Here is a 17500-nt window from a genome sequence, read left to right on the forward strand (position 1 = left end):
GAAAAAAGATTCCTGCACAAGCAGTGCGCGAAAAAAAAAATTCGTACAAGCTGAAAATGCCCCACCCCCCCATCACTTTTCTAATGGTCCGTCCCTAAATTATATTTTGAATTTACGTCACAGACACAATCTATCGCTCACGCGTTCAGCCGTCTCTCATAGGGGAGGATACCCGTCTTGTGGCCATGGGTCACAAATTTTAAGCGTTTGCTTGTTTGTTAGTTTTCCTTCGTTATCTCGTTTGTCTGTGGTGCTGATACACAGAAGACTATCATGATTTATGGCTGTGTTTCCGACTTTGTAAACACGTTATCAGAGTGCGAGCCTTTGTTATAGGAAAGATATCTGTTTACAAACGTTGCTTTTGTTATTCAAATGTGCCAACCATAGGGACAAAAGACCCTTTGTTTCGACAACCAATGAGGCTCTCGTTGGTACCTTAATGACAAAAGGGTTGACGTCACCGATCACTTCCCTATTAAGCTCGAAATTCGTTTTTGGATCATGTTTTACTGTGAAACATTTACCGTTTGGACAGGCCTCAGTTGGACATGGAAATAGTGTAACTAATGGGAAGCAAAAACTCTAACTAGGGTGGAAATCGAATCCACGACCTCCGGAATACAGCTTCGGTAATAACTATCTTTTGCACAGAAATCGAATCAAATTTTAAGTATATTAAAACACTGGGCTCGTTGGTTTATTATCACAAAAAAAGATATCATCAGAAGGCATGATTTTATTCGGTGTTCTGAGGAAAACGCGAAGGATAAATTGAAGTAAAGTCGAAATGACTCACACAATTCAAGTTATAATTATAAACATAATTTTTTTGACTGAACAACTGGTTTTTCTTACCTTTTGTGAGATATATGACAGAAAAATAAGCTTCTCGTTGAAAAATTTCACGGCCTTGTTTTTTTTCTACTTTCTTTCTAGCAGTCTTCTGCGTATAGCTCAGTTTCGCTTTTCTCTGATTCACCGTGGCTAATGATGTTTCTAGAATTGACAACTTACTTCAGACCCATTGATTAAAAACAAATTAATTTACGGGTAACCATCATTAGGTTCATACCACACAAGAAGAGACTAACACTTAATTTAAAGGCAATCTTATAAACTCAAAGGAAAATCTTATTTAATTCGTTTAATTAAAGAAATGAATGACACTGCGAGCCCTTTCTACGGTGCCCTGTAAGGGACATCAAATCCAAAAACTCTACTTATCTAGCACTGTCACTTATTTATCTGACAGTGTCACTTATTATCTAGCACTGTCACTTATTATCTGGCACTGTCACTTATTTATCTAGCACTACTACTTATTATCTGGCACTGTCACTTATTTATCTAGCACTGCTACTTATTCTCTAGGCCTAATTAGGCCTAAGGTTAGCTTTTATGTGCTAGATAGTAAGTAGCAGTGCTAGGTAGTAGGGGCGGTGCTAGATAGTAAGTAGCAGTGCTAGATAATTAAGCGACAGTGCTAGATAATAAGTAGCAGTGCTAGATAATTAAGCGTCAGTGCTAGATAATGAGTAGCAGTGCTAGATAATTAAGTGACAGTGCTAGTTACAAAATATATTTTGCATCGCATGTCCCTAACTGGGCACCGTACCTTTCCCTATCTTGTTTTTCTCCGGCGAAAAGGTAGCTTTCTGGCGAACTTCCCATTAGGACACAGAACAACTTCATTTTATTTCTTTATCTTGTAAATCTGCTTGAGTAAAATGTCAGAATGCATGTCGGCGTTTTAAAATCAAGCAAACAAGATCCTTTTCCAAGCAACAAGAACTTAATGAGAACTGTTCAAAGACAGTTCGTTTTTATCTAATTCCCACTAATGTTTATCGAAATTTAGAGGCTAATAATATCGACCACGTGTCTAAAGATGTCAAATCGTATGACTTATTTGAATGGCTTTAGCGTGGCCGGCGGGTCTAATTTGCGAGTCGCAGGTAGCAGGTCGCGGGTTGCAGGCCATTGTTTCACCAATACAGAAATTATCCTAAACATTCTTATAAGCTAACCTTAGGCCTAATTAGGCGTAAGCAAAAATTTTTAGGCCTAAGTTTAGCTTTTATGAATGTTTAGGATACTTCTTGTATTGGTGAAACAATAACCTGCAACCCGCGACCTGCGACCTGCGACCTGCAAATTAGACCCGCCGTAGCGTGGTAGCATGGTCAAAATCAATGCGATTTAAATCTTTGCTGCTTACAATAAAGTGTTTTTTCTAGCTGTCAGTCATTTCTCCTCTGTGAGAGGGCGTTAGTTAATCTGATCTACTTTCTCAGACACGTTTTAATGCGATTTGATACAAAGTTTGATTGAGGCAGAGGGCTTAAAACAGATATCAGGCGTTTATTAGAGAGAGGCGTTTATTTCAACAAAACAAACAAGACGCTTAGTTTGCTTGCGGTTTAAGACAGAAACGGAGTTTGTAATCTGCGCAAATGCAAAAGCTGGAGATGTCGTTCATAGTTCGATATCGATGTCTTCATCGTCATCTGGGTCAACCTTGCTGGTATCGCTGGCCTCCTCTATGTCCGAGTCATTAAGGTCAGGGAAATGGTTTAGGAAGTTGGAGTCATCCAATACGGAGAGTTGTGCTTGTAACTGCCTCGATCCTACTTCACAATGTTGGGCTTTCTTGAAGCAATGAATCATTGAATCCTCAGAGCCATAGACTGCCAGATTCAACGTACAGGACTTGATTTAGCGGGGCATGTCCCTACTGAGCTATGAAGAGCGCTTGCTGGTTTTCTACCTGCTTCAGAGACGAATTTCCTCACAGTTGACTGCCAAAGCTTTTGGAAAACGAAATCGTGAAGAGGATCTCTCTCGCAGTTCATGCGAATGTACTATTGTCAAAGTTCCTAAGAAAGGAGACCTTGGAGATTGCAATGACCATAAGGGTATTATGCTACTATATGTTCCGGGCAAGGTATTAAACAGAATACTTCTGGTTAGGATGAGGACAGCAGTGGACATCCTGCCTAGTGACCCCCAAGCAGGCTTTAGGAAAGACCGTTCATGCATAGACCAAGTATGTACCCTACGTGTGATCATAGAGCAATCATTGGAATGGAATTCGTCCCTATATGTCAACTTTGTGGACCATGAGAGGGCGTTTGATAGTTATCACCTGTCTGTTATCACCCTTTCTTTTTCTACTGGCTATTGATTGGATAATGACCGTATCCGTAACCAAAGCAGGTAACAACGGAATACATTGGACCCCATGGGAGCAGTTGGACGATCTGCATGATTATGCAGATGACCTTGCCCTGCTTTCCCACAACCATCTACAAATGCAGGACAAAACTTCAAGGCTAGCAGAGGAATCTGCTAAAATGGGACTGAGGATTAACAAGGAGAAGACTAACGTATTAAGCATTAACACCACAAGTGAGGTACCTGTTGTGCTCGAGGGGCAGCCGTTGGAGAATGTCAAAGAGTTTTCATATCTCGGGAGCTTTGTAGAGGATACAAGGATTGGAGAGGCTAGAGCAGTGTTTATCATATTGAAGAAGGTGTGGGCATCGAAAGAACTATCTGTGAGAACCAAACTTCGCATATTTAGGTCAAATGTGAAGACCGTTCTGCTCTACGTGTCGGAAACCTGGAGAACAACAAAGAGGATACTTAGTAGAGTACAGAGTTTTTTAAATAACTGTCTCAGAAGAATTCTTGGCATTTACTGGAAGGATAAGGTAACCAACGAGCAGCTGTGGGAATGGGCGGAAGAAGAGCAGATTTTCCTAAAAGTAAAAAGGAGGAAGTGGGGCTGCAGGGATCGCGTTAACGCAGAAATCGTGCATTTTTACGCAAATAAAATCCAAAAAATGCATGATCGAAATTTTAATGCGTCCCAGGACGCAAGGCACTGACTTAAATAACTCACACAACTTGCTTTGATTTGTCAGTATATTCTGTTGTTTGTAAAACTGTTGGAGCGATCTGTGATCATAATTGAAGTTCTAAGAAATGGGGTTTAAAACATCTAAAAAGGTTAAAACTAAATTTTCGACGACCTTCTGCGGTCTTCTTCAGAGGAATGTACTCTGCAAGTCACTGAATGCAAAAATATAGCAAAAGACATCACTGTTCATTGCTCCTAAGGGAGGAAACCAGTGATGCGTAAACCCTTGGAAAGGGTGCTCTTTCATTAACAGTGTTCTTGTCCAGGAATGAATGTAACGGCTCTAGAAAAAGCCTTTCTCGGCCGTTCCTATGCATATGCGTCAATATTAATTCCAAGGTGGTTACTCTCTTTTTCTCATAATTTAAAACATACTTTTTTTCTCGCAGAGGGTCACCAAGATTTTGGGACCCCCAAAAAATGCTTGGGACCCCAATTTGGCCTAACATGCGGGTCCCAGGACCCAGATTGAAAAATCCTAGTGCCATCCCTGGGGGCTGGATAGGAGATCGCACTCGGCAAAGTCCCTTTTTGACTTGTGGCTGTTTCTGCTTAGGTGGCCTCATACACCACAAGCCTTTTTAGAGACATCACCGCCAAGCCGGCCACTTCTGCTGGAGAGAACAGAACAGCCACAACACCGGGGACTTTATCCCCTACTCTTCTCGAATAGTGTTTGGGTTCTTTAACGTCCCACAGGGAACTTATGAACATAGAAGACATTTGTGAGACGGGGCCTACGGTTTATAGTCCTTATCCGAGAAGACTTGAAAGTCTAACCATTTGCAGATGAAATTACAAAGGCAGCACTTTCTCCTCAGTTATTTTAGGATCCTGAGGGTTCAAACCCGCGACCTCCCGCGTGACAGCCCGATGTTCAACCAACTGAGCCACCGGTGCGCGGTATAAGGATACACAACGCTTTGCTACAAATGTTAAGTGATTTGAGTATAAAAACAGCGACAGCGAACTACTAACTGATCCATTTTTAATGAAAAACATATTATGCCGTGAGTTGGAATCGAACCGGCGTCCCCTGGTTATTTACTAGTCGGGTGTGATAACCACTGCGCCATCACAACAACCCTGCTGGCATCAGAGCAGTCAGCGAGGTTATTGGTTAGCCACGGGGTTCCCCGGCGTTTAACATTTCAGGAACAGGACGTACATCGGATCATCCGAGGATGATTTATAGGCTACCAGCTAATAATAAATTATATTTTTTGAATGAACAAGGCTGGAAATCCAACGATGTAGGCACTAGCTGGGAGGATCCGAAGGATACACAACACTTTGCTTCATATATGTATGAATAAACCATTAATGTATATTTTACTCCCTGGGGGGGGGGGGGTGGGGGGAGGGGAGGGGCGCTTCTACATTGGTCCAGACACGGGGCGTTTGTCAGAGGTAAGCGTCTGATATAAAAGGGTTCCTGCCGGTGTACTTTGGATGAAGGCTGGTTTATCTGAACGGTGAACTCTCGTTGTACCTGAAGAAGGTTGCTTTGTCCAGCCGAAATATAGTACAATACCAAATAATAAGGGATTCCACAGCAGTTTGTTTGCTCCGTATCCTAAACTACGAATCCGACTCAACAAGGTTGTTGGTGACTCTGTTCCCACTCTGTTCCCACCGAATGTTGCTTTTATTATGTGAAATGTCTTGCTATAATGCCGTAAACCTGTGTATATTTATAAAGCAATGACGTTTGAAATGAAGAAATTCATCATGAGACTCGTTCAAATTCAAGGCTCTAGTCACTCAGCTACATCTACATAATAATACGTTGGTAGAAAAGCAATCCTTAAATTAAATGCATGTCGATATAATTTACTCATTTTTTCTACGTCTACATCAACGATGCAAAGCGACCGGTATTTAAAGAGTAACTCGTTCACATCATGTGTCTCTAAAGGTTCAGGTATTTTGGATGCGAACATTGAGCCAGCACTTCAGAATCCTAAGAAAACCTTTTCTAAATTCGTCATTCATACCAGCATACAGCAACGGATTTACACAGCTGTTTACATAGACCATGATGCTTCCGAAAGTAAGAAATGTGTTTATATGAGTCCATTTCTTGCCCGACCCAAACTCGTGCCATAACCACACCACCTGATTTGGAAGAAGACAAATGGCGTACAGAAGAACAACAACCACTAACATTTTTACGATTTTTGTATTTCTCTTAAGGCGTTTTTCCTCCTGCCGAGCGCTAGATGCCTTTCTTTTGGTCGGTGATTGTGGATGGTTCTTTTCGGAACGCAGTTTTGTAAGAGCCGAAGGTTCATTTGAAGGAAGGTCACTTTCCTCAGCAAAGTCGTTGCATTTGTTGGACGCCATCATGACTTTGTTGTAAGCGCTGTCGGAGATGCCGCTTGCTTGCCGATTCTTAGCAATGCGTGATGCTTGTTCGTGCAGCTTCAATGCAACCAGTGTGTATGCAACGCCGATTATGAGGAGGGGCAGGGCGTACTGGAAAATGAACAAGCTTAAGGTATAAATTTTAACTGCGATAGGGAAAGGCCAATCTTCACCACAGTATCCATCTTTGATTTCGAGTGCCAGTGTATAAGGAAGCACGAGAATCAAGGACATGAGCCATGTTGAGGAGATGATGATGGCGGTCTGAATGGTACTAAAGCGCGGCTTCCACGGATGAATCACAGCTCGATACCTTGATAATACAAATATTTTTTATAAGTCAAGGAGATACATCAGGCCAACCACCTTGTTATTCAGGGTAGGTCGATTGCTAACATCTTAGGAATCCCAGAGAATCAGAATAAGTTCAGAGAGACAACAGAGTGGGATTTTTTGTATCCGAGCAACCAATGATTACACCCATGCTATAGTGACATAACATAAAGTGTCAAGTGTTTAATTCTTTTGTTTCTATTCATCATTAAAAGGGAGAGTATCACGGTATTGCGCATGTCCTAGCCGTATCGAATGCTATTATTTATGAACCAATCGAAAGCAACGTTATAATTTCGCGCGGGAAATTGACACATAAGCGTAAACATTTCTCGATTATTAAACAATCACTAATGGGCTAAGGGCAGTTAACTTTGCAGATAACTGAGCGATAAAAAACTTTCTCGCGTACGTGAAAATTTCCCGCACGAATTATAACGTCGCTTCCGATTGGCTTATAAACTTTGACATTCGTTACGGCTACGGCTGATATAGAGCTGATATAGAGTGTTTTCACTTGACGTCAGGGAGGGCCATGTTGGTGTTCCTAAAAAATAGAACGGCGGCCACACTGGTGTACCCAACTAATCCCCTGGGAATTGAGCTCTATTATCGTGCAAACGTTTTCCTTTGTTTCCGTGGAAAAACTGATCTCGTGAGTGAAAACACTCTATTCCTTAGCCGAGAAGACTTGAAAGTCTAACCATTTGCAACAAATGCAGTACTTTCTCCTCAGTTATTTTTAAGGGCCTGAGTGTTGGTCCAACCCGGGTTCTGAACCCCGTGATCACCCCCGCACGATTCAAGCCGATGCCCATCCAACTGAGCCACCGGTCGTCGGTCACTTTTTCATTTGTCAAACTCACCTATCGTAACTAATGGCTGCAAGCGTTGCGGCGGAACAATTTGTGAAGAGAGTCATTGCAGGCCACAGAACTTTGCACATAGCAGCACCAAGCGGCCACATTGGAGCCGTCACTTTAAGCACCACATCAAATGGAATACATAACAAGGCTACCATCAGATCAGACACGGCTAGGTTCACAAGCAAGTAATTGCGCGTTGTTCGCATGCGCGGTGTTTGAAATATTACCAAGCACACAAGAGTGTTGCCGGTCATGCCGATAAGAAATATGATGGTGAAGAAAGTGTACTCTGTGACTTGAATTGCAGTTATCCCGTCATCAGTTGTGTTCACCATTTTGACGTTTACTCAAAAGCTAACGTGAGTACCCGCTTTCATTAACCAGTGCCAGCCAAGTGAAGACAACCCCTCCACCCCTAATCAATCAGTGACGGAGATCCTTATGCCTGTTATGAAGAGAGTAAAAAAGGGCGTTATGTATTTTTTTTTTCATCACAGTATACGCAAAGGGAGTAATTACGTTTAAAAAGGCCTGATACATTATTGGTTCCTGTTTCCTTTTATTCTTGAGAAATCGAGAGGTGCTAATTGAGAAATGTCGGAAGCTACTGTCCTTCAGTTAAAAATTGAGCCAAGTCAAATTTTAGCTACAGGAACAACAACGGCACAAAGCAAGAATATCATTGGCTGCACGTGCAGCACGAATTTTCCGTGCATTTCTTTGCCGTACTCCACAAAACAACAACTTGAATCACCAAACTCTAGATTTTGACGACAAATTGAGCATACAACAATGAACCATTTATCTTCTAAAATATTTATACTTTAAAACCATTCCTACCCACCCAGTTACAGGATAGTCGCACGTATTGTACAACGTGAACAAAACGGAAAAATCGCGAAATACTTGCGATAGCGCTGAGTTTTATTTTTGAGCGACGTTGCCGTTGTCCTTGCTGTCCTATTATAGAGATTTAGCATCACGTTTAGGTGAAACGCAAACGTCGGCTTGCCGTTTCACGTTTAACGTAAAATCACGGATGGAGGGTTGCTTCGCGTGACTCACGGCAACTCGAGTATTTAGTTACTAAAAAGTAAAACCAAAATCTCGTATAATTTTTGACAAACATTTTGAGGAAAAATGTTTTCTAAAAACCGCTTGGAGGGCAGAGGATACATCCCAGACCAGTATCTGTTCCAACAAAGTTTGTGTTAACTGTAGAAAGAAGAAAACTATCCAAAGCAAAACGTTGAAGGAAGTGAACAAATGATCAAAATGTAGCCACTGAATTAGATTTTGTTTGAAATGATGATCTAGAATTCTGTCAACCTTTATACAGAACTCTAGAGTCTCTAGCACCACCTGAAAGCAAGGATCCTGAGCTTAAACAACAGTTTGAAGAGAAGATATCTCGCAGTCTACATGGCAAAACAAATGAACTCGAGAAACAGTTTGAGGAGGAAAGAAATCATGGCTAGAAAAAGCTTTTTAAACACTGTACTGTGAGAGAGCTTTCAACATTAATAGTATTAATAGTATCAATTTTTTTCCTGTGGTACTGGACTTTTTAGGGAGGGACGCTGCAAGTAAACTTGACTACAAGAACAATGAAAGGTCCGAGTGCAAATCGAGTCGAGATCTAGACCTGGGCGCAGTAGAACATTGACAATCGAAAATAATCCTCTTTTTTTGATATGAGCCACTAAAGCCAAAATATTGGGTGTTTTTGCAAGGCTTTCCTGTAGCCATGGTATCTTGTTACGTGGTAAAAATGACTGCATCTTGTTCAGTAATAATTGATGTTTCAGATGGTACCATAACATTGTTGTTACGTGATAAATTGTTGTAGTGTCAATCCTTCTATCAAAAAGGTCTCTTGAAAGTGTTGAAACTGGGTTGAGGCACCTTACGTAGGTCAGAGCTGTTGCTGCTGCTTCAAAACTAGACTTTCTCAAAGTCCGTTTTCTCTGGAGATATTCAATGTTTCACTTGCATCTTAAATTCGAGGAAACAAAGTTTGTTGTATTGTATCCCCATACTATTGATTTTTTTCTCGACATTCTTCATTCCTTGATGGTGTGAAGAGAGGAACCGCACCAAATGTCAAACGGGATTTTCAGAAATAGCTATGATTGTCTGGATGAAGTCTGACTTCGCTTCAGCTTAAGTTCTACTTTTGTTTTTGGCGCCTTTACCTCCTGCGGCTAATTTCCGGTAGAAATCAGATATAACGTGACAAAAGATAACACCACTCTTGACAGGTGGGCGGCAGACTTGTATACGGCGTACTTTTCGCGCCCTCGGTAAGGAATAAAACGCCTGATCACGCCTAGCGGTTGATCGCAGGTTAGCCTTAACGATATGACTTAATTGATATACCTGTAATTATTGCGGAAAATAGATTTTTAAGCTCTTAGGGAAAACTTTGCTCTTGAACTTTTATTGGAATAGTGACCAAAGCCAGCGACTCGTTTGTTTGTGGCTTGTTAAATGTGGTACTTATCAGCTGGTATCACAATAGTTCATTTTCCCACTATTTCAATGCAGTATTCACGATGCTGAAATAATTCAGGGACGTCGGTTCATTGTCATTGCGGCTGGATAACAGATTTCTAAGTTGACTTGTAAGTCCAAAATTCTGCAGAGGTTTGTAAATGGATTTGTGCTTAAACGAGCCCTTCATAATACGAAGTTATATCTCCCCAACCGGAAGTAGGTTACACTGCTGTTAAAAGCACTTGGACGTTTTCCCGACTATCCCCAATGAAAGAAATCATCTTTTTCACTAAACATGCACGATGAAAAATTGATAATTGCCAGTCGGCCAGTTTTTAAATATGAAGGGAAAATGGTACGATGCCGGAATTGTAAAAGAAATTTGACCGAAGTCCGTCACTGCCGCCAACTTACCAGCCGGGCTCACCAGATTCCGACTTGATCTTCATGATCACGGTTCCACAATCAGCGGTATCCATTAACTTAATCAAACTACTTCGACATAAAGAGGAATTCAAAGGGACGTGTTTCACGCATTGAAACATGGAAAGGTAGCTAAAATTTTTATCACGGACGCTTTTAAACAAAACTGAAAATCAATTAATTAGGAAAGTTATTGGAACAGTTGCAGCTGCGATGCTTTTAAGGTTTCATAATTATTGAAAAAAGTATCACTTAAAGTGAAACTTTCTCAATCAAGCAAACAATTGCTTTTCCATTGTAAATACGGAGAGAAAGCAAAGATGATTTCAGGTGATAATGAATCAGTCTTACTTTCTTTCGTAAAAATACTGTTTGGACTTTAATGCCGTGAATCAGTTGCAGAAGAAATCACATTCTTTTGTTTCCCATAATTTAACGAAGACCACTGAGCAAATTGAAACTGCTCTTAATTAATTAAGAAAAACTATGATCATTTGAAAGGTGTACTTTCCTTAAGAATCATATGAACACGTCTCGGCCATTTTAATTGATCTGATGTAGTAAAAATTTTGTTCCAAAATGAATTTTCTTGTCAACACTGGCTGTTCACTAGTCAGTCGAAGATGCATGTTTTCCTTGGGTCGGTTCTCGGCGATCGAAACACATCATTCCGTGTTACGTGAAGGCTTGTCTCATTATGGATCAAGTTTCTGATAACCGTGGGGTAAAATAATCCGGATTCTTCGAAAAACCAAATCGGTTTACTTTGCTTAGGATATTTACTTAGCAATTAATGTTGCTATGGAAATTTATTTGATAGCTGCTATCTTTTTCATTGCTTGATTTTCTTTTTCCGCAAGAGGCGCTATAAAGGCTCAAGGAGATAAAGAAGAAGACGTTACCTCGATGCCCGGCCAAGATGAGCTTAATCACGAAGATTAACAATTACGTAAATAAAACAGAAAACTAAAATGAACATTTCATCTCTTTAAGTTTAATGGCAAGAAAAAGTGGAAATTTCTGGGGGAAGGTGGCAGAAATGACAACTATCAACACTTGCTTGTTAAAGTTATGCTTTATCAGCTCACTTACTAATGGCAAGTTTTCTAAAACAGTTCTTGTTTCAATTGCAAGAAGTGAAGCAATAGAATTAAATAGCGGAGTATCGCCGGCCAAAAACCGGGAAAAGCTGTTAGGCGTAATTACGCTGCGACAGCGTGCGAATGTATTAGTCTTGTTTGTTGATGGTATCTCAGCCGGAGAGTACCATAAAAGAAAGTTGACATGATATTTTATGGCCGTAGTCGAGTGCCGAGTTACGTACTGCACGTTTTTTTACCAAATGAGAACTGCCGGTAGCATGATGTATATGTAAAAAGCGTTAGCCGAAAGGATAATTTTCAAACCATTAAGAAGATTTTAAAGATAATGCAGGAGCGAGTACTAAGGATAACGCTGTTCTTGTTATACCATTCATCTAGCCAATTCCGTGAATCTTTTCCCATAAAGCCAAAAAAATGTTTTTTATTCTTGGGGTTTGTGATAGAGCCATCTCAATAGGGGAGTGGAATTGACCCTCCTCGTCGCAAACACAAAATGTCTCGGTGTACATGATGGTTTCGTCAACTATAAATTTTGAAATTTTAGTGAGAAGAGGGAACACTTCTCCGAGAGAGGGACTGGACTCTAACGTCTAAACAAAGTGAAGTGATTATCGGCTTCATCGCCGGACTTTCTCGTGTTCTGGAACAATCTTTTTAATATAACGTATTCAACATTTCGCAAGGATAAGCCATTTTTTCGAGGCATTGTGATTTTTGCATAAATACTGAAAGTGCGCTTTCACAAACCCAACTTTTCGACATCATTCAGTCTCAGTCTGGTGCCCGGCTTTGACTGTTTAATAATGGGAAAGAAACTTGTGGAGTAGAGCAAATTGATGGCCGGATAAACCACAGACGTAACAACGAAATCATCTACAAAATAAAGTGATATCCTTCCGGTAACGTGCAGAAAATTTGTTAAAGGCTCTGACGCGAGGCACTTTCTGGTTGACACCAGGCTTATCTGGTTTGTTCAAGCAGCTGTTATCACTACAAAAAAATGATTTGCCTGTGATGTGGCACACTTCTATTCTTGAGTGAAGTGAAAAAAGTTTATTTCATTTTTTTTAATGTCATCATGGCGTTATAATTTATTTTGGCAAGGTGGGAATTTAATCCTTCACAAAAGGATTTATATGATACACACCAGAGTTTTAATTATATGCATCTTTCAACTGATGCAAATAGCCCACGGTTTGTTGAGAACGTTTTGAATAGAGTTTGTTTAAGACAAGCTGGTTGGAAACAAAAATGTAATCCTGTTTGGCAAAAGAAATAAAATGGCACTGGATTAAAATAAGACCCTTTTATCTCTAGTTGTTTATTCGTCGAGCCATTCAATGCTAAGTATCATAACAAAAACTATTATCGAAATATGAATTGAACTAATCTAAGAAATTACTATTTCGCAGTTTTGTAGAATCCCATCATCGAACGCTTAATAAGTATTTTGAACTTTTCGAAGGGAGCTGCTGTCAACGAAAATACCTTTCTTAGACTGAAAACTCGAGTTAAGATCCCAGCTGGAACGGCGTACAGTATTTCTTGCGTCATTTATCGAAATCTCTTTTGTTACAATTCATCATCGTTTGGTAAAAATACCAGATTCTCGATGATACAGCATGTTATAATATTTTGCAACGTAAATATTACTGAAGATGGAAACAACGGCTGTTTATTGTACTTACTCAGGCTGTTCAGTGAAAAGCTGTGGGATTATGTTGATTGTAACTCGGCACTCGGAGTCTGTATCGCGTCATTAGGGTGCAGGACTTAAGAATCGAAAGGTCCTTTTTCTATCATGTTTCTAGAAATTTTCACATTTCGCTATGCTTTTAACGCTTGGGACAAAGAAACCAAATTGTAGTCGAGTATTCAACAAAATAACATGCGTCAGTTCTTAAGTTCTTAGAGGCAGTGCAGTAAAACTGTTAAGTATTATTTTGTCTGTTCAGAGAAAGTACCACAATGCAAGCATGCAGAAGGCACTAGCTACTGAAGGCTCTTACTCACCAAACTTTCGCAAATCCTGGTGCTAATATCCTACGAAAGTGTCAATACTGAGACTTGTTCATACATATTTTCGGCTATAAGCTTTTACAATTTGAAAAGCTGACTAAATACGTAAAGAACTTCTTTATTCCTATTTGTTCCCGCGGCCAATCTCACCATCATAATCCCAAATGATGGAATAATATATCGCCTAGGATCACCTTAGCAACAAGACAAGAGAAATTACGTTGTATATCACTTCAGTACTGGTGGCGGAATTGATCTACAATTTTCACCATGAACCGGCACACCTCTTTGCTATTGAGCATCTTACTTTGGATACAAGAAAGTAAAATAAAATACAAGAAGAGACATAAAATAGAAATATTCATGTGTTTTCAAAATTTATTTTTTTGTTTTGTTTGCCGAGTTCTCTCGCGTTAACAGAAGACTCGACAATGAATTACAAACATTTTACATACATTAAATCTTGCGATCGATGCTATCATTTTTTCAGTTTACCGCGAAATCTTCGGCTATTAGGAATGCAAACCACACTGATACTCTAGAAACTCTTTGACAGAGTAGAGAACTCCGGAACTTTCATAGGCGGATCTGAGACTAAGCGGGCTTTGCCAGATTGTTATCAGCTACTTTTGTTTCAGGGGCACCCAACGGATGTGTTCCTCACTTTATCTGTTCCCCAGAGGAATCTTGCTGGCTGGCAAAAATACAGGTGTTCCGATGAGCTGGCTGGGAAATTTATCATTGATAGAGGTTTTGCCTGGGAATTACTGACTTTTTCTAACATGTCAACCCGAGCTGGCTGTAGAAACTCTGAAGACTGAGAACGACAAACGACGGCTGGTCAGAGTGATTGCGCTTGCGGAAAAAACCTGTGTCGGTTTGTTAAAAGCGCGCGGAGGTTTCACAGATCGACGAACACGGATTGTGCTGTTTTCCTCATTTACATGTAAGATTAATTTCCATTGTTATTTTATCTGTATGCTGAGATTCTCGTGATGTTCTTCTACACTGAATTGAAATGAACAGAGTGAATTTAACAGTATTAACTTGTATTTTCATTCACAGTCGACCAGAGTTTCGACGGTGTACAATGTGTTTGGTGTTAGCGTTTTTCCTAATGTAGTTGTTTTAATGCTTTTTTTCGGTTATCTGTATTAGTCAAGTGCGTGATGATCTTTTACAGTTGAAGCGAATTGAGCCAACGATCGAATTGTAAAAAATTGACAGCAGTACGTATTTTTCTTATTCGTGTAGGCAGCCACGGGATCAACCAGGTGCTTTCCTCAAACACAAGGTAAAAATCAAGAAAAATTCGCACTTATTTTAATTTAGTTTATTTGGCTAGAAAGACGATTTATTACTCTCGAGAACTCCTGCGAAGAGATCCTTTTGTAAGAACCTGTTGGCAGATATTTGGCATAATTATACAAAACCCTGTTTAGTTAACTAAAATCAAGCAGGTTCTATAATTATGTGAGTAACAGTTAAATTGCAATAAACACTTTATCCAAGGAGTTTGACTTTGAGATCGCAAATATTTATTTTTCTGGCAATCAGTACCTATATCTCCTACATACAAATTAGGACCTTGTCAACAATCCACTTTAAGCCTGCATCCAAGCATCCCTATTTTGCCAGACAAAAAATATATATATGTTCGTATATGCAGGCTTTTATTATTGTTTTTTTTTTCTCTGACTAAGAAAACTTTGTTGGTTTTGGTCAGACTGTGGTTTTAATTGTGAGAATGCTTCTGATGATCAGCTGTTTGTATTGGGTAGAGTGCTTAATTAAGACATAGTTAGTCTATTGTTCTTACAATGTATGATTGTGTCAGCAATAACTGTTGTCATCAACACATACATTGACAAAACAATTATTTGTTATTGTGACCAACAGCACTAATTCTTTTTTACTTGGCAGATTGTTTACTTTTCCTTTTCAACAATCACAAATTATCTTTAGTCATACTTTGTCTCTGTACAAAGCCAAACTGAGTTAGGCTTGTGAAGATGGGCATTCTTTGTTTGTTCATTCTTACGACCCTCTCTCTTCCATCAGGTTGAGTTAGGCTTGTGACGATGGCCATTCATTGTTTGTTCATTCTTACGACCATCTCTCTTCCGTCAGGTTGAGTTAGGCTTGTGACGATGGCCATTCATTGTTTGTTCATTCTTACGACCATCTCTCTTCCGTCAGGTTGAGTTAGGCTTGTGACGATGGGCATTCTTTGTTTGTTCATTCTTACGACTCTCTCTCTTCCCTCAGGTTGAGTTAGGCTTGTGACGATGGCCATTCATTGTTTGTTCATTCTTACGACCATCTCTCTTCCGTCAGGTTGAGTTAGGCTTGTGACGATGGGCATTCTTTGTTTGTTCATTCTTACGACTCTCTCTCTTCCCTCAGGTTGAGTTAGGCTTGTGACGATGGCCATTCATTGTTTGTTCATTCTTACGACCATCTCTCTTCCGTCAGGTTGAGTTAGGCTTGTGACGATGGGCATTCTTTGTTTGTTCATTCTTACGACTCTCTCTCTTCCCTCAGGTTGAGTTAGGCTTGTGACGATGGCCATTCTTTGTTTGTTCATTCTTACGACCATCTCTCTTCCGTCAGGTTGAGTTAGGCTTGTGACGATGGGCATTCTTTGTTTGTTCATTCTTACGACTCTCTCTCTTCCCTCAGGTTGAGTTAGGCTTGTGACGATGGCCATTCATTGTTTGTTCATTCTTACGACCATCTCTCTTCCGTCAGGTTGAGTTAAGCTTGTGACGATGGGCATTCTTTGTTTGTTAATTCTTACGACTCTCTCTCTTCCCTCAGGTTGAGTTAGGCTTGTGACGATGGCCATTCTTTGTTTGTTCATTCTTACGACCATCTCTCTTCCGTCAGGTTGAGTTAGGCTTGTGACGATGGGCATTCTTTGTTTGTTCATTCTTATGACTCTCTCTCTCTTCCGTTAGGTTGAGTTAGGGCATTCATGGTTTGCACTGAGAACTTTGTTTCCTTTTGGCCCTCTATTCAGTTGTCTATTAAGTTTCAATTCTCCTTTAATGTGAATGGCTGCAAATCCGTGTCATTGGGAGGAAGATGCTCAACAGTTGTTCAGTCATGGTAACATTTTAAATTTTATTAAAATAATTTATGGCATGGAGAAAGTTCATTCAATTTGGCCAGTGTAAGTGCTAGACCTATATGGCCTGCAGAAATTTTACTGATCTTGTTATCCATCCAGCTCAAGATGTGACTGTCATATTTGGCGAGTCAAGGGAATTATTTTTCAATTTTTCAGTTGATCTGGAAAGATATATAGCTAAATATGTTGACTGCTCTGCACCATGATGACAAATAGATCTTATTACCTTAAGCTGTTTTTTTTTGCCAATCCGCAAAGACATTCATGATAAATAAACATGTTTCAACTTAAGCATAAGGTTTCTGCATCTAAGAATTACAGGGGCTTGAGTCTACTTTTTACAAATACTAACAATCACAGGTTGCCTACATAATGTGTTTGACCCTTGGTATTATTGAATTTAGAAGCAATGTATGAGAATAGCAAAGAGTTCCATATTATTGTACAATTCTGGGATAAATATTTGCATATAAGATGAGAATAAACAAACCTTCATCCGAAATGTTCTGCTGTGTCGTTATTGTGGCTGCTTATGGGAAATTTAGCGATTTCAAGGACGTGTGTTGCTCTGGTAAAAATTGCTACAATTTGCCATTTTCAGCCATAATAACAACAGCACAAGATCATTTCAGATAGTTTATCCTCTTCTTGTGTAAATATTTATTGCAGAATAGTACAATAATAATTATGGAACTTTTTGCTATTCTCATACATTGCTTCTAAATTCACCCTTTGTGTGGGTCCCCTGTGATAACAATGATTAGTGAGTCCATAGCTAGATCTGAAAACTCAATCAGCATTACTGCTGGCTCTACTCAATTAATATTGGTCTCTA

General features: G+C 39.8%; 1 protein-coding gene and 1 long non-coding RNA gene across 3 annotated transcripts in view; one reads left to right on the plus strand and one right to left on the minus strand.

Annotated features, from left to right (window-relative positions):
• Positions 1-5537: 5537 nt before the first annotated feature.
• LOC138016344 (orexin receptor type 2-like) lies at positions 5538-13729 on the minus strand. 2 transcript variants are annotated; one of them, XM_068863497.1, is made up of 3 exons: positions 10402-10538; positions 7492-7936; positions 5538-6605 (listed from the first exon to the last, which is right to left on the minus strand). In XM_068863497.1, the coding sequence occupies exons 2-3, from the start codon at positions 7824-7826 to the stop codon at positions 5846-5848; spliced, it is 1095 nt and encodes a 364-aa protein (XP_068719598.1). In that variant the 5' UTR covers positions 7827-7936; positions 10402-10538; the 3' UTR covers positions 5538-5845. The 2 variants fall into 2 exon arrangements, with proteins under 2 accessions (XP_068719598.1, XP_068719599.1); XM_068863498.1 differs by lacking the exon at positions 10402-10538 and adding an exon at positions 13527-13729 and having other exon boundaries at positions 5558-6605.
• Positions 13730-14238: 509 nt separating this feature from the next.
• Positions 14239-17500, plus strand: part of LOC138015732 (uncharacterized) — a 3365-nt gene continuing 103 nt past the window's right edge. The window contains exons 1-3 of the long non-coding RNA XR_011125622.1: positions 14239-14478; positions 14787-14826; positions 16555-16643. This is a non-coding gene — a long non-coding RNA (uncharacterized lncRNA). The remainder of the gene's footprint in view (positions 14479-14786; positions 14827-16554; positions 16644-17500) is intronic.

This window comes from Montipora capricornis, chromosome 9, assembly GCF_036669925.1.
Source record: "Montipora capricornis isolate CH-2021 chromosome 9, ASM3666992v2, whole genome shotgun sequence".
NCBI classification, from domain to species: domain Eukaryota; kingdom Metazoa; phylum Cnidaria; class Anthozoa; order Scleractinia; family Acroporidae; genus Montipora; species Montipora capricornis.